Raw genomic sequence first — 20,316 nt, forward strand, 5'->3', positions numbered from 1 at the left:
ATAAGCGTCTCTCTCCTTTTTTTTTTTTTTGTCCTTAAGTCAGTTTGGGTTGGGGTTTTATTACCTACCCCTATCCAAAATCACTGCAGATGATGACTGCAGCCATGAAATTAAAAGACACTTACTCCTTGGAAGAAAAGTTATGACCAACCTAGATAGCATATTGAAAAGCAGAGACATTACTTTGCCAACAAAGGTCCGTCTAGTCAAGGCTATGGTTTTTCCTGTGGTCATGTATGGATGTGAGAGTTGGACTGTGAAGAAGGCTGAGCACCAAAGAATTGATGCTTTTGAACTGTGGTGTTGGAGAAGACTCTTGAGGGTCCCTTGGACAGCAAGGAGATCCAACCAGTCCATTCTGAAGGAGATCAGCCCTGGGATTTCTTTGGAAGGAATGATGCTAAAGCTGAAACTCCAGTACTTTGGCCACCTCATGCGAAGAGTTGACTCATTGGAAAAGACTCTGGTGCTGGGAGGGATTGGGAGCAGGAGGGAAAAGGGATGACAGAGGATGAGATGGCTGGATGGCATCACCGACTCGATGGATATGAGTCTGAGTGAACTCCGGGAGTTGGTGATGGACAGGGAGGCCTGGCGTGCTGCGATTCATGGGGTCGCAAAGAGTCGGACATGACTGAGCAACTGAACTGAACTGAACAGCATCCTAATATACCTTCAGCTCCCCATTTTTCTCTTGCAGAAATGTACCCCAACTATCTTTGTTCCTTCCTCCATCCCCATCTCAACTGAAAACAAAAACACAACTACGTATGAAATAGGATGAGATGGGTGATGGGAGGAGGTGGTAGGATTATTTGAATTCATGACTTGTTGAGACTCCCTGCCCAAAGAATATTGATTAATAGATCAATGTCAACCTGGAGGGAAGACTTGTCCTGTTCAACACTTTAATCAATGACTTGGATGAAATAGGAGACATGCTGAGCAAGTCCCAGATGACACAAAGCTGGAGGAATTATAATATGACAGATGCCAGAATCAAGATTCAAAATTATTTTGACTGACTTGAGCAGTAATAAGGATAAATATAAACTCTTGCATCTAGGCTCAGAAAATCAATAGTCCAAGCAATGGATTGGGGAAACCTGGCTCGGCAGATGTCAAAACATCACAGGACTTTAAGTTGACCACAAGCTCTTGGTGAGCCAGAAGTTGAGGCAACTAGTAACACAGTTAACACAGTTTTCAAAAGAAAAGCTAACCTTGCATCAAAAAAACCCAAACTTTTTGGCCAACCCAATACTTTCCCCAGTGGAAAAGGAAGTGGAATTTCCTAGGAATCAGTTTTCAGCTCAATATATGAAAAAAAAATTCTGACAGTTCCTATAATGGAACAGCTCTCCTCCCAACATTGTGAATGTAATAGTCCTTACATCATCAGAATGTATTAGAAAGGATTCTATTACGGTGGTCTTCCTTTGAAAGCACAGATTTTTTAAATGACTTTCTTTAACAGCTCATAAGTTAAAGCAATGCACACATAAGCCTCCAGGAAAAAATGATGTGAAGAAGTAGCCAAGCTCTGCACCCTAAAGTTTGCTTCTGGTCCAGCAATGAGGAGCCCCATCTAGAAGGAATATCTAGAATCCAGCCCTGTTTCAGTCGCTCCATCCCCAGACCCCTTCCCTAGCACTCTCCCCATCTCCATTCCTGTGTTGACTTGGCCTATCCTTAGGCCTGCTTCTGTCTTCCACTTGGCTCCATTTTCTGGCTGACTCCCACCTTCCTGAGCATGGAGACTCCTCAGACAGAGTGTTGGGAAACCAGGTCTCCTTCCCTTTCCCTTACCTTTGACCTCTGACTGCCTGGGGTTCTGCATTTTCCCTGAGCCAGGCTTGGTTCATGGACCATCCCAGGCAGTGAAGGCATGTAACAATTCTTTTTTCTTTTTCCTCCGTGTTGTTCTGAGTACTCCATTTTACTTGTTAACCCAGAAAGATGGAGGAGTTGGGCCACGGCATGCTTATACACTTAGAATGTGATTTTAGCAAGATGGTTATCAAAAATAAGTTTCACTTTGATGAACACAAAGCCACATAGATGACTGTACTTACATGTTCCTTGCTGAAACAGTCCACCTCTTCCAGAAGCTTCTCTTGGCACTCAGGGTTGGTGGCCAGGAGGTAGGTGGCGAAAGAGAGAGTGTTGGTGACAATCTCGTAGCCGGCGATGAGGAAGATGAAGGCCTGGCCCACCACCTCATCCACACTCAAAGGCTTGGACAGGGGTCTGGGTGAGTGTCGCCGGGGAGGGTTTGCTGGGCATTTGGTGGCAGAAAAGACCTGACGGACGATGTCAAAGTTCTCCACGCCCACTGTGGCAGCAGAATGGCGCACATCCTGGATCATTTGGAGGAAATCTCTCCTCCTCTAAAGGAGGAAAGAAGAAAACGCACATTTGGGCCTTAGAGTCACATAAGAGAGCGCTCTCATAGCACAAAAGAAGACGAGCACACGCCGCTTTCAAAGAGTCAATAGGAACGAGGATTTTCTTTGCGGGATTGTCTGAGATGGGGGAGCCTGGGACCCCACCCTCCCACCGTCCCTCATTACAGCACCGAGTGCAGCCAGCAGCGGGCTGTGTTGCTGCTGGTACAGCATGAGGCCATTCTTGCTGGGCTGATTCAGGAAGATGTTAAGCCACTTTGGTAAGTAAAGAGAGCAAGTTGCTGAACAGTGTGTATAGCAGAACCTCATGTCTGTAAGAATGGCACCTGGACAATGTCTGTGATTACATGTGTCCACGTGTAGAAAATGTTTAGCAACATCCTAGCCAGCAGTTCCCTGGTGGCTCAGACAGTAAAGTGTCTGCCTACAATATGGGAGACCTGGGTTCAGTCCCTGCATTGGGAAGATCTCCTACAGAAGGAAATGGCAACCCACTCCAGTATTCTTGCCTGGAACATGCCATGGACAGAGGAACCTGGTAGGCTACAGTCCATGCAGTTGCAAAGAGTCGGACATGACTGAGCAGCTTCACTCACTCACTCACCCAGCTGTTCATGGTGAGCTGAAGGAGCTGGGAAAACCAGGGAGGTGTTTATTATTTTCCTTTATCGTGTTTGTATTGTTGGTTGGTTGGGTTTTCTGATAATAAAGCAATTCAAGCATTGTATAGAATTAAATTAGGGGCTTCCCTGGTGGTCCAGGGGCTAAGACTCTGGGCTCCCAGTGCAGGAAGCCTGGGTTCAATCCCTGGTCAAGGAAGTAGAGCCCACATGCTGCGACTAAGAGTTTACATGCCGCGACTAAGGATCCCGCCTGCCCTGGAGCAGCCAAATAAACAAATATTTAAAATATGAATCAAAGTAAGTGCTCCATTGTTCACATCCCACCCTCCAAGGTGGACTTCTGTGTCTAGTTTTTGTCACAGCAGGGAGTCCCCCCCACCCCCACAGGACCTGGGGGCGGGGAGGGAACTCATCTGAAGAAGCCTGCCTTCCAAGTCTCCAGCCTGCATTTTGCTCATCCTCATCAGGTTGGATCCCTTCTATCCTCACTAATCTCCTGCCCCACTTAAGTTAGAGCTTTCTTACCATTTCCCCCTCCTTCCTTATCAGTAGTTTGCAGATCCTCTCTATTTACACTACCCCTAAGTGTAACAATGGAGTGTTTATGTATTACTTTAGCGCTGACACTGCTGGTAGCTCAGCTGGTAAAGAATCTGCCTGCAATGCTGAAGACCTGGGTTCCATCCCTGGGTTCAATCCCTGGCTTGGTAACATCCCCTGGAGAAGGGAATGGCTACCCACTCCAGTATTCTGGCATGGAGAATTCAGTCCATGGGATCTCCAAGAGTCAGACATAACTGAGAGACTTTTACTTTAACATTGACAAAGTGTGTTCCTGACACATCTCATCTTTGAACAGCTCTTGGATGTGATGAAGGATCACTGATGGGTTACTCTGTTCTGAAGTCTATGGGACTCAACACCAAAAGGGCAAGTATTAGAACCAAGAGAAAAAAATGATCACTTCAAAGTTCTTGACTTGTTGCATCATTTTCTCAGTCCTTTGGCTTCTGGACTTCTATCAAATCCGTAATCCATGTCACACACATTAGCATCTTTTAAGGAGGTTGTTTGAAGAAGGAAATGGCAACCCACGCTAGTATTCTCACCTGGGAAATCCCATGAACAAAGGAGCCTGGAGGGCTACAGTCCATGGGGTCGCAAAGAGTCAGATACGACTTAGTGACTAAACAACAACCACAACAACAAAGGTGGTTGTCAGGTCACACAGGGTTGCTTGCATCTCCAGGGCAGGATCCTGTGCCCCACCCCCAACCCCACCCCATGCCTGTACTGGGCCAAGTACATGTTAGGTTTGCAATCAACGACTCCACAAATACTAATAAACCTGCCTTGTCCTAAGTGTATTTTGAGGAAGGCTGTGTTGGATTTACTCGTAACTGCATGCTTTGGAGCAGGAATCTTGGATCATGAGACCCTTAGATCATGAGACCCTTGGGTCGTGACCCCCTTAAATCATGAGACCCTTGGGTCATGACACCCTTGTGGCTCTACTGGTTGGAAGGTGTCTTCTGCGGAGATTCCAGTGGGGCTTACAGCTCAGCCTGTGGGATGCAAGAATCTTGAGACTCAGGGAGGCAAAGCCCCACATACTGCCAGCCTGCTTGCATAGGATTGGCTGAGAGGATGGCCCTTGCCCCCTCTTTCCACCCTGGCCTTGCTCAATCTGCTTCCCAAACAGCATCCACAAGGGCTGACTTTCCCCAGCTTCCTTCCTGTTGCCTGGGCAACATCTGAGACTCTAACCCTGGTCCCAGGGCCAGGCACGATGGCATGAGTGGGAGGTGAGCTCTCTCGGCTTCCAGATGCCATTCAGGGACCCCAGAGCATCCCAGGCTCTCTCTTGACCCGCCCATTTGAAACTCCTCAGATGCTATATGGTTGCGATCCCCGAGGCTTGCTTGTGGCTTTGCTGGAGTCACATGAGGACAATGGTGGAAGGGAGGGTGAAGCCACATCCACCTCATTGGATCTACCCTAGGGCAGAGCTGCAGCTGGCATCCTTTCCTCTCATCCCGGCCCAGCCAGGCTGCTTCAGGGTCGCCGAGCCTTATAGAAATCTGTCTTAACCTCCAACCCCAGAGGCCAGAGGAAAGGGCGGCTCTCTGGGGCCTGTGCACTGGAGAGGAGCATTAGTGTTGATGGGTTCCTTTCATTTGTGCTGTGTCACAGAGGCTATTTGAACACTGCCCATTTAGGCCTGCAACAGTGCTGGTTTATGGTTATATCCAAGAAAAATACGCACCCTGATAGATGTAGGTGTCTAATCCACCCATTGGCGAGAGCTTAGAAAAATATTTACCTTTTAACATCTGTGCTGCATTTTCCACTGCGCAAACACACATCTGCTTGATGGAATGTCTACGGAGTTTAGATGGGTTTAAAGCAAGTTTTCTTAGTAACCATATAGCTCTGTCTTGACATGGGCAGTCCTGGATTCATGGTTGGGAGGTTTTTCTCAGATCAACTCGTTGTTTGAAACAAATAGCTCTTGAGTTTAAAAAAGGAAAAGCTTGAGGCAATCCTAGTAATTGGATCTTTAATAACCCTTCACCTCTTAGCAAGCTATTTGGTGCAAACAGTTTGAGAATTTTCAGCCTGATTCCTCCACCAGTGGGTTTCAGGCTGGGGGTAGGAGGGGTGTGTGACAAACCTCACGCACATGAAGGAAGGCTTTCACAGTAGTATTAAGGTTTGAAAATGGGACTTTGCTCATCGCTCCTTCCCCAGGCTCAACCTGGAGGAGCACGGACCTGGATAAGAATGTTCTGTCCTTTCAGATGGCAGAGCTGGGCCAAAGACATCAGGAACTGATTCTTCTCATACCTCGAAGGGTGGCAGGTTGGGTTCCCAGAGATATGGGCCAAAGGGCAAGCTTGCCTGCACCTTCCCCCACCTTCTGGACAAGGACACCTTTGCTGCACAGTGTCCAGAATGTGAAGCTGGGCAAGTAGAGGCTACTCCATGCGACTGGCCACTAACTGACTGCATCTGCCTTGATCTCATCTTCTGCCATCACGGCGACACTGGACCACACATCTTCCCTTGGTAATCTCTCTGACCTGCCCAGTCTTTGAGAAAACACTTAAAAAAATAATTTTATTTATGTTTTAAAATGTTTGTTTATTTGGCGGTGTCAGGTCTTAGTCGTGGCTTAGTTGTCAGGTGGAATGTGGGATCTTAGTTCCTCGAGCAGGGTTCAAACTTGCATCCCTTGCATTGGAAGGCAGATTCTTAACCAATGGACCACCAGGGAAGGCCCCTTTTATTTCTTTCTATTTTTGGTTGTGCTGGGTCTTTGTTGCTGAGTGGGCTTTTTTCTAGTTATAGTGAGTGCGGGCTCGCTACAAGAGTAGGGGGTTACTCTCTAGGGATAGGCAGGTATCCCTTTGAGGTGCCTTCTCTTGTTGCAGAGCACAGGCTCTAGGGCACAGGGGCTTCAGTAGTTGAGGCACTTGGGCTCAGTAATTGAAGCTCCCAGGCTCTGGAGCACAGGCTTGATAGTTGTGGTGCACCGGCTGAGCTGCTCCATGGCATGTGGAATCTTCCCGGACCAGGGATCGAACCCACGTCCCCTGCATTGGCTGGCGGATTCTTTACCACTGAGCACCTCAGGAAGCCTCAGCAAACACTTTTAAAGCTACATCTTATGCAAGCCAATTCAGGAACAGACGTTTCAGCCCTGCTTTTTCCTTTTCAGCAGTTTCCTTGACTAGAGTAAGGCCCATAAAGAATAGTATTATACATGCACAAGCATATCCAATATTGAAACTATTTTCCTTAACACTGAACATTCCTATTTCTATTCTCAGCCAAGTTCAATCAATAAATATTTACTCGATTCCTACTGTGTGCCAAGCGCAGGGCATGTCCACAAAGGGGAAAGAAATTTCTAGTTCTCAGTGAAGCACGCGAGGGCCCTCAACCATGCGTTTTGCCGTAACACCCTCCATCCCTCTGTACAGAGAGGGATTGTGGGATTGGTGACAGCTGCCTGATCTCCCCTCTCAAAACGATGCTGTCCATGCTGTAGAGCTCCATCTTGCTGTTTTTCAATATAAAGAATATACTGATGAAAAGCACATGTGGGCAGCTTTATCTAGAAAATTCTCTGGGGTGGCCATAACCTGTGCTGGGGGTGATGCTTGAAATAAGGCGGCCTGTGAGCTTGAGGGGAGGGCAGCTTTAATTCTACTCCCCTGGGTCAGAGGGTGGACAGATCGCTCTGGGCTGCTGCTCCCCGCCGTCCTTCCTGCCTGCTTTCACCTCTCTCTCCTTTTTTGTTCCTCCTCAGCCTCCCCCCACCACCCCCCTTCGCTCTCTTGGCTGCCCCGGCAAGCTCTAAGTGCTAGGCCACTGAAGGACAGCATGGCATGAGTGTGTGGGGCTGGGAGGGGAGGGAGAGAAAGCAGACAGCGATGCCAAATTAGCTTCTATTCCATTCCAAGGCCGTGTCCTATTAAAATACGTTACCTCTTCGGCTGCTTGCTGGTCCCGCAAGGCAATCACATTCCTAATGAGTTTGTTAAAAAAGCCATTCAGTTCATCTCGGTTCTTATTGGGCAAAATCCGGGCCAGTGGGACCATTATGGATGGAAATGATACTTGAAAGAGAAAAACAAAAGTGGCATTGAAAAGAGGGTGAGAATAAACCAGGGCTATTAGATGTCTGTTGCCAGGAAGCAAGCCCCGGCCTTGAATTAGTCTTTTGAAGGCCTGTCTTCCCCCTCTGAATCGCTGCTGCTCAGAGCGGGGTTCTCCCTCTGGACTCCTCACCCTTCCTTGCATGAAGTAAGCGCTCGATAAACGTCTATACGATGGAAGTGGGGCTTCAATTGAGGGTCCACTTCCATCTGGCCCTCAAGCAGCCAGTCTCATGTTTATAAGTTAATTTCCCTAGTCCTAGATACGAGGGTCCAAGATTTCTGTATTTCATCAGGAAAGAAGAGATTGCAGGCCATATTTCAAGTCTTAGCAAGTGGTGGAAACCGATCTCCTTTTTTAACTTTCTGGTCATTTGCATTTTTTGTTTTTTCCTTTGGATCATGTTCCCCAGAGCTGCCACTTATTCCCTCCTGGATGATAGCCTGGACCACAGGGCCAAGCCTGTCCCTGGGGAGTGCGGCTCAGTTCAGATTCTCAGCATTCACGGTGGGTCTCCCGTGCACAGGCACATGTGGGAGCTGGGGGAGAGGACCCTTCTGATCCATGCATGTCTCAGCAGGCTCTGCCCATCTTCAAGAGCAGGGGCCTGCACCAAAATGACACAGCAGGGAGGGAGAGCTTGGAGGGGCAGCCACCATGGGAAGTGGACCCACGTGCCCTGCAGTGCACAGGATGACCTGTGGTTGATGGCAAGGGGAACCAGTTCCCCTGGGGTATAGAGGGTGAGGGGCGACCCTCTGTGCTTTGACTGCCATAGTGACGATTGCTATACAGTGTCAGTGCAGAGCATGGAGGTGACAGGGGCTTCCACAGAAATTGACTTGGAAATGGGAATGAAACTGACCAAGGAAGGAAATAGAATTTACCAGCCCAGCAGAATGGTTTGGAATTATGGCAATACTCAATAACCATAGTAACAACACTGCAGTGCTTCCATAAAAGCAAGAAGACACCAGAATTGGCCAGAGGGTAAACACTCACCTCTAAAATAGAAATGAGATCAATGGACTGGTCTCCCCACCACTGGGTAATCTGCTAGTCACCCATCACATGGTTTCCAGTTCACTATGTGCTAGCCTTCAAGCAGAGTAGTGTTCTAAAGAGGGCTTTGCTGGAGGGGAGGAATATGTCCTAGAAAATGAAAGGTTTTAGGTTCCCATCTTGACTCTGCCTTTCCAGCCTCAGTTTTCTCATCTGTGAAGTGGGGAGGAGAATGCCTTCCTCACGCGGTGGAAACAAGCACTAGCAAAGGCAATGCAGCCGGCCTCAGCCCCGTGCACCGCGGCTGTGCTCACTGCTGCCGATGAGCTGAGCCAGGCCTGCCTGTGTGGGCAAGTGGCCCCAGGCTGGTGCCGAGGAGCCTGGGCATCTCCAGGGAGACCAGGGCTCTGCAGGGCAGACTCCACAGGGTGACTCTGAGAGACGCCCTGAGTGTCCTTTTCCTGGTGGCAGGGGTGGAGTCCCGAAGCTACCCAAGGCCACTGGGGTACCACGGGGTCTGCCCAACTTGCCCAGTTTAGCCCGGTTGGCAGGAGCTGCACTTACAGAGTAAAACCAGGAGAGGTTTGGGGATGGAGGATGCAAAGAAGCGCCTGCAGTGCTCCACGAAGGGGTGCTCAGGAGCCTCCTGGGAGTTCACTTCGGTGCCAAAGGCAACACTGGCCACCACATCTGTGGTGTAGCAGCAGTAGGTCCTGCAGGGGGGGAACCATTTGTGTTTAGGAAGGAGGTGGCCACTGGCCTCCCCATCCACCTCCTCCCAGAGTACACGACTCCACCATTTACCTGCTCAAAGTGGGGCTCCAGCAGACCTGGAGTGGGGTGGTAGGAGAGGAACCCTCCCCTCTACCACGTTGGGGTGAGATCCTGGGAGGACGACAGCAGAATTCAAGGGGAGTGTGTGTGTGAGTTCAGTCACTTCAGTCCTGTTCAACTCTGCAACCCCATGGACTGTAGCCCGCCAGGCTCCTCTGTCCAGGGGATTCTCCAGGCAAGGATACTGGAGTGGGCAGCCATTCCCTTCTCCAGGGGATCTTCCCTACCCAGGGATCAAACCCGGGTCTCCTGTGGTTTCTGCACTGCAGACAAATTCTTTATCCACTGAGCCACTTGGGAAGCCCATTCAAGGGGAGACATAAATACGTAACAGGGAGCCAATCTAGACAAAGATGGGGTCATCCCGACAAAGTCAAATACCAAGAAATACACTTTCCTTTTTCCTCCCCGTGAAGGAGGGAAAACACTTGACCCAGAGTTTCTGTGCTTTACTCCAAAGTTGTGCGGAGCCCTTCCAAGGCCAGGGATTGATGTAGATAGAGCAAGTTGTGATTGATGAAATTATTAATAGCAAGCTGATTGTTTAGTTTTATTAACTCTGTCTCCCTCTTCCTCCTAATGGTTTTACAGTTTTCATTGGAGCAACAAATAAAAAAACCAGGGCCCTTTTACACTCAAATAAACATAAGACAAACTTTGGGAGCAGTTTCATGAACATATGTATATTATTACAGGAAACACACATTGCACTTTAGAAACAAACAGAAGGAAAAGTGTCTGGCAGTAGCTCCAGAAAAATTAACCTCTTAGGCTCTAGGAAACCTGCCCCTCAAATGGCCATTTTAAGCTCTAAGAGAATAATCTTTTTTTGTTTTCTTTGTAGGGGTAGTTAAGTTGCTTCTAAAAAGGCTAACAGCTGGGAATTCATATCCTTTACTAATGAAAGGGTCTATTTTTGTGGCTTGACGTAGGTATACACTTAGTTCCTCTTCTTCATAAATTCTATAACCACTTATCATTAAGGACTACATGACATCTTCAGATGACGTGTTTTATTTTGGCCTCTTTTACTGAGAACATCTCTACAATTGATTACATATTTCCCGGTGATAGCAAAAAAACAACGTGACTGCTGAATGTGATTTCATCTGATCCTAAACATTGACGATGTAAAGGTTTTAAGAGTTATTAATTTTGCTTTTATGGCTGCTGGGCCAACTGAGCAACTGAGTACCCAACTCAATGAGTTGGGTGAAGCCATACCCTCACCCAGCTCATGCATGTCATGACCAGAGAGAATGTGGAGGAGAGAATTTTGTAAACAATATGGTAGAATGTAAATGCTGGTGATGATTATGTTATGATTTTATTAACATTGATAATGAGAGCAAGTTGGCTTCTGGCTGATCTGCTATTTGACTCTTAATCTGATATAAACCATAATTTAGCAGAGGTCAATTAGGCAAAAAGCCAGACAATCAGTCGTTTAAACTGAGCCTCCACCACTAAGTCATGGCTTCCAGGCTGGGGGCAGGGGGGCCCACAGTTTTTCTTGAATTAAAACTGCATGGACTGTGTCCTTCCAGACCCTGTCCTTTCTGCCCAGACATATCTTGCCCCCTCCTGGGGCTACAGAGGTTGGAGGGCACGTCCCCTCACAAAGCACGCCCTCTCGGGGTTCCCTGCACAAGTCACAGCCCCCGGGGCTTCATTTGTATTTGCTTCACATTTTCCATGGGTCTCATTTCTTCTTCTTAGTCTACCCACACTTTTTGGAGCTTGTAAGCATTTCCATAGTTTCTTGGTCCCAAGATAATTGTTCAGCAATTATGTACAGTTACAAGAAGCAGCAGTTCAGAACTATGATTTCTCGTCTATAATATAGCCATGCGGTGCCCTTACCTCTGGATGTCAAAAGCCTCCCCAGACTGTGCGTAACGCTCTAGGTGAGCCAGAAGCACATCGCAGGCCCGGCTGATTAAAGGAGTCATCTGAGAACAGATAACAAAGCTGCAATTAGGACACCACGCAGAGAGCACACCTAAATTAGCAGCAAATGAAGAGGTTACGTATGGTGCTTCCTGCGAAAATGGTTATCATTTTGATGTGACTTTCGGGTACCTGAGAATAAGATCTAAAATTCACAAATATTGTAAAATACAATCGCTGTAAATGCCTATTTTAGCTCAAACAATCTGTTTTTTTTTTTTTTGAAAGCAAAAAGAAGAAAGGATTTAGAGTAAATACTGTGAAATAATTATAAAAATGATCATTACATGCTTAGAAATGAGAATCAGCACTGAGTTTTCTGACATTTGGTTAGCATTAGAGAGTAAACAGACCACAATCTGTATGTACTAACTCGGGAATTAGCCCAAATCCATGTTTGCTTGATTCCAATTATACTTTAGATCTTCCACTAGAACGTAGAGTCTCAGTACTGAGAGGAACCTAAGGTTCACCCCTTTCTACTGCTTATTCAATACAAAGATCATTTTTAGAGCACGTGGATGGATGGTTATTCATTTCTGCTTAAGCTGTTTAAAACTTCGAATATAGGGAAGCCTTGATTTCAAGAGGCCTTTGATATCCAGGACTACTGCTGAATTTCTTTTTTGTTTTTTGTTTGTTTGGCTCTGCTGGGTCTTTGTTGCGGTGAACAGGCTTTTCTCTAGTTGCAGCACACAGGCTTGGCTGCCTTGCAGCATGTGGGGTCTTGGTTCCCAGACTAGGAATCCAACCCACGTCCCCTCTATCGGAAGGCGGATTCTCAGCTGCTGGACCGCCAGGGAAGTCCCCTGAATTTCTTTTTTGAATATGAAAATATCTGTCTTATGGAAAATACCTAACATACACACAGAAAGAATGGTAGGGATTATGAACATTCATGTAACCATGATCTGGCTTCAACAAATTTAGTTCTCATTTTGGCCACCCGCCACGTTGACCCTAAAAGTCTGACTGCAGTGAGTGGAATTCTTTGTGGAACCCAATGGGCACTCACATGACCTTTTATTTTCCCCTGTATTTTTGAAAAGCCAAGTTGGAAACATCAGGGGGAATCCTTTGAACCAGGTCACAATCAGGACTGACACCATAGCTAAAGCAACATGCTGTGATCTAGTGTTTTGAATATTTCTTGTGGAAAACTTCCTTTGAAATGTTGCTTATGTTTAGATTTTACTTTTTTGACACTAAAATATCAGTTTCTGAGATCAGGGGAGATTTTTGTCTGTTTGTTCATTTTTGTATCCTCAGCACTTAGAACAGCACTTGGTACATAGTAATTCATTGAATGAATGAATTTTAATAATTACATAAGACCACTGTTCAGTTAAGGCTTGAGGGGCTGGGAAAGGTTATAAAATGTTAATCTGTTTGTTAGAAGGTATCTTGTTGTATTGAGGCAGACTCTGACTCCCTCTGACACCCCCTGGCTGGTTTCATTTCTTTCTTCTTCCATGTGCGTGTGTGCATAGTCGTGTCTGACTCTTTGTGACCCCATGGGCTGTAGCCCATCTTAAGGAGACGGAATACCAGACCACATGACCTGCCTCCTGAGAAACCTGTATGCAGGTCAAGAAGCAACAGTTAGAACTGGACACGGAACAACACACTAGTTCCAAATCAGGAAAGGAGTACGTCAAGGCTGTATATTGTCACCCTGCTTATTTAACTTGTATGCAGAGTACATCATGAGAAATGCTGCGCTGGATGAAGCACAAACTGGAATCAAGATTGCCGGGAGAAATATCAATAACCTCAGATACGCAGATGACACCACCCTTAAGGCAGAAAGCAAAGAGGAACCAAAGAGCCTCTTGATGAAAGTGAAGGAGGATAGTGAAAAGGTTGGCTTAAAACTCAACATCCAGAAAACTAAGATCATAGCATCCAGTCCCATCACTTCATGGCAGATAGATGGGGAAACAATGGAAACAGTGAGAGAGTTTATTTTCTTGGGCTCCAAAATCACTGCAGATGATGACCACAGCCATGAAATTAAGACGCTTGTTCCTTGGAAGAAAAGTTATGACCATGTTAGACAGCATATTACAAACCAGAGACATTACTTTGCCAACAAAGGTCGATCTAGTCAAAGTTATGGTTTTTCCAGTAGTCATGTGTGGAAGTGAGAGTTGGACCACAAAGAAAGCTGAGCACTGAAGAACTGATGCTTTTGAACTGTGGTGTTGGAGAAGACTCTTGAGAGTCCCTTGGACAGCAAGGAGATCCAACCAGTCCATCCTAAAGGAGATCAGTCCTGAATATTCATTGGAAGGACTGAGGCTGAAGCTGAAACTCCAATACTTTGGCCACCTGAGTGAAGAACTAACTCATTGGAAAAGACCTTGATGCTGGGAAAGGTTGAGGGAAGGAGGAAAAGGGGACGACAGAGGATGAGATGGCTGGATGACATCACTGACTTAATGGACAAGAGCTTGAGCAAACTCCAGGAGTTGGCGACAGACAGGGAAGCCTGGCATGCTGCAGTCCAAGGGGTCACAAAGAGTTAGACACGACTGAGCAACTGAACTTGAACTTGGACTGTAGCCCATCAGGCTCCTCTGTCCATGGGATTTTCCCGGCAAGATTACTGGAGTGGGTTGCCATTTCCTCCTTAGGAGGATTGTCCCCACCCAGGGATTGATCCTGCGTCTCCTGCATTGGCAGGTGGATTCTTTACCCTTGAGCCACCTGGGTGCTTCAGATACCTGGACAGCAAGTTTTGCCCCTCACCCCTCAGCATCTGCTGGACCGTCGTTCCCTAGCCCTTCAGCTACTCTGGGCACCACATAGTTTGCCTACACTCTCCACTCTTACTTCTCTCTCTCTCTCTGTCTTTTAATCAGCATCGCTCCTGAAAGGCAGTCCCATAAATGGAGCAGCATCTCAGGTGCAGTCCTATAAGTCACAAAGAGATCACTTCCCTGCATGTCAGTTGCAAAGCCAGGTATGTGTTGACTTTTTGAGAAGACACATAACACAGGCAAATACTGAGGTTCAGGTCAACGAAAACCACAAGTTTTCTTTCCGTGAGTCATCATCAGGTGCAGTCGGTTTTTTGACGCTTGAGTGTCCATTCATTAGAAAGGCTTTACATTTACCTAACGTGTACCTCTGTAGGAAGTTGTCCTACCATCTGTTCTGAGCAGAGCCATTTCTTCCCTGCCCTGAGACAGTCAGGTGATTGGAGAGGCCTGGCAGGGGGGACCAGCCTGGGCTGCTGCTGCCCAAGGTTGGAGGGGCACACGGTCTTGTTGGACCCCTCCCTCCTGTAACTTCCTCCAAGCCAGCCCTACGTGGTCTGGGGTGTAATGAAAGTGCTGTGTCCCCAGGGGCCCCGCTGCTGGCTGTGGGGGATGGTCAGAGAAGCAGAAGGGCACCTCTGTTGAGTGAGAGTGAGTGAGCTGGTCTGAGCTCAGGATTGCATGGGTTCCTCAGTGCAGGAACCTGTGGGCAGCCGGGCAGCAGGTCAAGGAGCAGATATTTAAAGCACAACCCACCTACACACCCAGTGGAGAGATGGCAGAGTATCTGAGACCCTTCCCATGTTCCCTACTGCAAAGACTCTTGGAGGGAGCATTTGTAGAGGAAAGCTAGGGAAGAATTTTCTGCTCATCAAGCCATAAGGGCTTAGAGTGCTGGTTAATTGTACTAGGCGTGGGTGGACCAAGGGGGTACTCATGCATTCAAAACTCATCTCCTGTATCCTTGGCTATTCCTTCTTTGTTCCATTTGAAGGCTGGTCAGAGTGCCTTGTAAGCCTTTGGTTTGTCACTGTATACACAGGATCAGACACAGAGCTATGGCCCTCTACTTTCAGCAGCCATGGAATTGGTCCGTGTCACTGTTTCCAGCTCTTTGGCCAGCTGTGCATGAACCTAAATAAAGGTCCTATCAGACTTTGTCAAGTGATTTGCCAAAACAGACATGTAATTTATCTCAACCGTCTATCCTGAAGTCCACTAAACAAAAGGAAAAAAAAAAGTGAGAAAGAAAGAAAGGGAGAAAAGAAATGAGGGTGACTATCCTGAATTGCTATCTTGGGATTTATGAGTGGACTCTTATGACTACTGCATTCTTTTCTAAATTTTCACAAACCATCAATTTAATAATCCATTAGTACAAAAGTATGGGCCAAGGGGTCACTTCTAATAGCCTCTAGGCTGTAACTTTCAGTAAATCTCAGACTCACTTAAAGTTGGAGAACTCAATACTGTCTAAGCCACGTTCCTATGACTGGCTCACTGACCACCTTTCCTTCCATTATTTTTAATAAAATTAGTAGTTCAAGTGAACTGTGCTTTAATATAATTTCATATGCCAAAATATCTCTTCGATTTATTTCAGAGGAATAATAACATGGTAAAAAGAAAAATGCCATTTGAAAGGAAGTCTCTTTAGATATCAAGCTAGAAGCTTTCTTAATGCAACAAAACTGGGATGCAACATGAAATTTGATTTACACGCAACTCTTCAGAAGCATGTCCTGTGTATAAAGAAGGGTCTCCCCTTATTGACCCCAATCGTATGCCTGGACAGCACAAAATGGGGGCTGGACTGGCTGCCCACCCTCGGTTCTTCTGTGTGCTCATGATTAGAATGCTTTGTTGTCAGCTGGTGTGATTGTAATTTCTACCATACTCTGCCTGCTGTCTGTCGAACTGAATGGATAATGACATTTTTATTTAGGTTAATGTGATATGAGATGGGGCATGTAATACGAAAAATGTTTTAAAAAACAGTGCGGAGAAAATATTATAAGACAGTGGAGCATAATCTGTCTGTTTGCCGATAGCCACCATTTCAGGTTTTCTTCCTTGTACCCAAGCAGTTACGGAATATTTACTCTTACACGAGTTGCATACAAACAAAAGCTCTCTTTGCTGGGCTTGCAATCATCTTTACACAATCCACAAACCCCACAGTTCTTTCCCTAGATTTGCAGACAAGCAGGCCTAGGTGGCTTGTGCAAACACACAGGCACAGATGAACATACAATGCTATCATCTCACAGATCTGAACAAAAGACTCTCATTTGGTTGTTCTGTTTCATCTTCTTCGTAGGATAATGAATGCTTCCTATTTTTGTTTATCCCACATTTCTTCATAAAGCATACATGTTACATTTACAATCAGATAAAATATTAATGTTATTAATTTTTAAAAGAATGATTTGGGGGAAGGGTTATCGTCCAGCAGCCAAGCCTAGGGAAAAATTTCCCATTCTGCTTCTCTCACCTCTCACATTGGCTATCTTTATTATAAGGTGATGCTGAGTGTATGGCTGCTTAGCTTAGTAGTCATCAAGGGCAAAGCACCATCGTCAGTCTGGGAAGGAAATTCCACAAAGAAGGAAGTCCTTGCTCATCTGGAGTTTACAGCATTATTCAATTGCCCAGTTAAAAACAAATGGTATCTTTATGGACTGAGTGTGAGGAATTGTGATTCAAGGTGTAGACAGAGCACAACAGAATTAATTCCAAGAGGTAGAGAGGCCTTCTTGAGGCTAAGACTCTGAAGTTGTTAAATACACTTGACCTGGGGAGTGAAAACACTCAAAACCAATGAATAGGTTTCCTCTCCTTGGCCCTTTCTAATTGTGTGACCTTGGGCAAATCATTTAACCTCAGTCAGTCTATTTATTCATCGGCAGAATGGGAATAATGATATTTCTGTTGAAAACTTGTATCAAAGATTAAGAACAAAATGTGTAAAAGGTTTAGAATGCAGTGCGTACCCCGAGTGTCTTCCTCTGGAACAGTCCCACACTCCCAGACTGTTTGGATGCCTGGCATCTCTTATTCCTCCCAGCAAAGTCCCTTTGGAGTCACCTGTTCTTTCCTCACCATGTTAACATCACTTCCATTCTGGCATCTGTTTCTTTGTTTTTATTGCCCCAGTGATCACTCTGATTCAGGCTTTGCTACTCATCACTTGGAATAGAGCTGACATCTGCTTCTTGAAAACAAAGACTGTATCTTAAGCATCTTTATATTAATAGTCCTAATGCCTTGTATTGGAGGAGGGCGTGGCAACCCACTCCAGTATTCTTGCCTGGAGAATCCTATGGACAGAGGAGCCTGGCGGGCTACAGTCCACGGGGTCGCAGAGAGTCGGACACGACTGAGCGACTAAGCATGCAATGCCTTGTATAGTGCCTGGCATATAGGTATACTAAGAAAGCAATTTTTGAAAATGCCTCGTGTCTTTTCACTTTCCAATCTATCCTATATTCAGTCACCAGCTGGGTCTTCTGAAAATACTTGTCATCTGAGCAACATATTGCTAAGATTCTATGGAGATTCCCATTGATTGAAGGGCATAGAACAAGTTTCCTATTTTCCAAAGCCTGCTAAGAACTGAACACAGGCAATGACCATGTGAATAAGCTTGGAAACAGATTTTCTCCCGGTCCAGACTTCAGATGAGATCACAGCCCAGGCCAACACCTTGACTACTTGACCTTGATGCAGAGGTACCCCCCTAAGCCATGCAGATTCTTGACTCACAGAATCAATGAGCTACTAAACGGTTGTTTTAAACTAAGTTTGGGGATAATCTGTTACACAGCAAGAGATAACGAACACGCTTTCAGTGTCACCCTCTTCTGGCAACTGGTGTATGTTGTCACGTATGATTGAAGGTTTTAGTGTTTGCTCTGTTAGAAAGGAGCACAGGGCAACACGTTCAGTGGCTTCTCTAGAACGTGATGCCAATGTTCCTTAAGGGCTTTAACACAGAAGCCATGTAAGAAACATTAATAGATTGAAGTGTTCTTTCTGTTGTGGCAAGGATGTAGTGCAGTTTGCTGGGAGCCAGCCCTGAATGAAAGACCTGAGACCCACGCTGGTTCTCTTACTGTGGACAAGTCCTGTGACTCTCTCTGCAGTTGAGTCCTCACTCCCAAGTGAGGAGCTAATTGCAATAAGCTACAAAGTCCCTTTCCATGGACATTCTAAGATTCCAAGGTCACTAAACAGCAGCTGAGACAGTTGCCTGGGGACCATGGAAAGAGCAGGCAGCTCCCTAGTGGGGCCAACAAAGCCTCCAACAACAACATCCTGAAGAAGGCCTTTTGATATCTCTTTGGTGCGTTGACTTCAGAATTACATAAAGATCTAAAAGGAAGAAACTGGTTATATTTATGCTCAATAATTCAATGAAAGTGAGAGAATTCTAGACCAAGGACTCCTGGCTTGTTGCCTTTTTCTCCAGAGTCAGCATCCACATTCCTTTTGCTCCTCTGTTAATTAACTTCTAGGTTATCATTTTGCTCAGTGTAGCTCTGATGCCATGAACTTGAAAAGCAAACAAACACACGCCATGAAGCCTGCGGAGCTCCTGGAAGTTTGGCAAATGGAGTAGGTCTGAGTGCTAAGGAAGACACAATTCCTGAGCAGGGGAAGGGAAGGAGAGGGTCCCTCCTGTGTCAACTGAGATGTCCCCCACATAGATGGTGTGTAGGCTAGGGGACACATGTGTCCATCCACGAAGAGGGACAGAGAGAAGAGCCTGAGCAGAGGACACCCCTCAGATTAAACACAGTCTCGGGAGTCTCTTGCCTGGGGACCACAGCAGAGTGGAGACTCTATAGACTGTGGCCTTGCGGTTCCCCTCCTCCACCCCAGGGTCCAGGGTGGCATCTTGGAGGTTAAACAGCTGAAGAGGAAGCCCCTTTTCCTCACTCCCCTGCTTTCAATGATTTAATAGCTCCTCACTCTCCAGTGAAGTTCACACCAAGCCTTGCCCTGGTACAGAACAGCATGCCTCACCCCTCCTTCCAGTCTCCCCTCACTAATCCCTTACGCGTACTTTGTGTTCCAGCCCATTTGTACTCCTCCAGTCCCTGAAGACACCCTGTACTTTCTGCCTAGATGTCTTTGTTCCTGCCTCTCATTCCGCCTGCCATGCACCTTCTCCTTCAGTCAAAACTCAGTAAGAGCATCAAGGCTCAGTTACAATGCTGCTCACTCCCAGCGCTCCTAAAGGGGCTTCCAGTGCTCAAGAGAAGACGTGTGCTCTGTCACAATCTGTAACAATGTAGGAATTTCTGCACCTCCTATATGATAAACCCCTTAGGGGCAGGAGCTGATATGTATTGGTTGAATTGTATGAATTCAATGTTTCCTTCTGTGTGGCATTCTTAGACCCGTTTGTAATGCTGTTTGGGAACAGATGTCAGAAGGGGGATTTCCTGAATAAATAAGAGTCAGCTAAGAGGGAAGGGAGATGGTATTTAAACATATTGTTGGATAATGGAAAAAGTAATATGTTAAGAGTACTGTAAACTGGTGACTAACAAATGTAAAATTAACAGCAGTTAATGAAACTTATGGCCTCCTTCTGCCACCCAGATTATTAAAAACGTCCATGACTTATGTATGCAAAATTTCCTGCTGATAAATATTAGCTCTAGCCATCTAGGTGAATAATCAAGTGTCATTTCTAACAAGTCAGTGGCTCCTGTCAAGAGTTGTGACCAATTAGGACTCACCCTGATGAGGAGGTGGCTGCTGGTGTTGCCAAGCAACAGGCAAGCTGGGAGGCATATTTAGATGCTCTTTTAGATTTAACCAGCGGCAAGTCGGAGCGCCATGATGATGCCGGCAAGGGAAAACCAAATTAGAACCCAGAATGGGGTGTCCGTGATGAGGAGTGTGTTTTCTTTTGAATGCAAATGGAAAAGGAACATGTTTAACCAGAATTTAAACAGTCCATCATTATACTGATTTTAATTAGGAGATTAGGTGTCAGCGGAATAAACTGTGTGGCAAGATAATGGTCTCTTGCTGCTAGATAAATACCTAGACCTTCTG

General features: G+C 46.2%; 1 protein-coding gene across 2 annotated transcripts in view; it reads right to left on the reverse strand.

The window, feature by feature from the left end:
- TBXAS1 (thromboxane A synthase 1) overlaps positions 1-20,316 on the reverse strand; it is a 173,368-nt gene that overhangs the window by 54,197 nt on the left and 98,855 nt on the right. For both annotated transcript variants that reach the window (XM_086395283.1, XM_086395284.1), the window contains 4 exons: positions 11,396-11,484; positions 9,263-9,411; positions 7,526-7,656; positions 2,076-2,390 (listed from right to left, as the gene is read on the reverse strand). In XM_086395283.1, coding sequence (XP_086251409.1) covers positions 2,076-2,390; positions 7,526-7,656; positions 9,263-9,411; positions 11,396-11,484 — 684 coding nt within the window. The remainder of the gene's footprint in view (positions 1-2,075; positions 2,391-7,525; positions 7,657-9,262; positions 9,412-11,395; positions 11,485-20,316) is intronic.

The sequence above is a fragment of the Bos grunniens genome, chromosome 4, assembly GCF_055505025.1.
Source record: "Bos grunniens cultivar Pamir isolate PY7600 chromosome 4, Bosgru_T2T1.0, whole genome shotgun sequence".
NCBI classification, from domain to species: domain Eukaryota; kingdom Metazoa; phylum Chordata; class Mammalia; order Artiodactyla; family Bovidae; genus Bos; species Bos grunniens.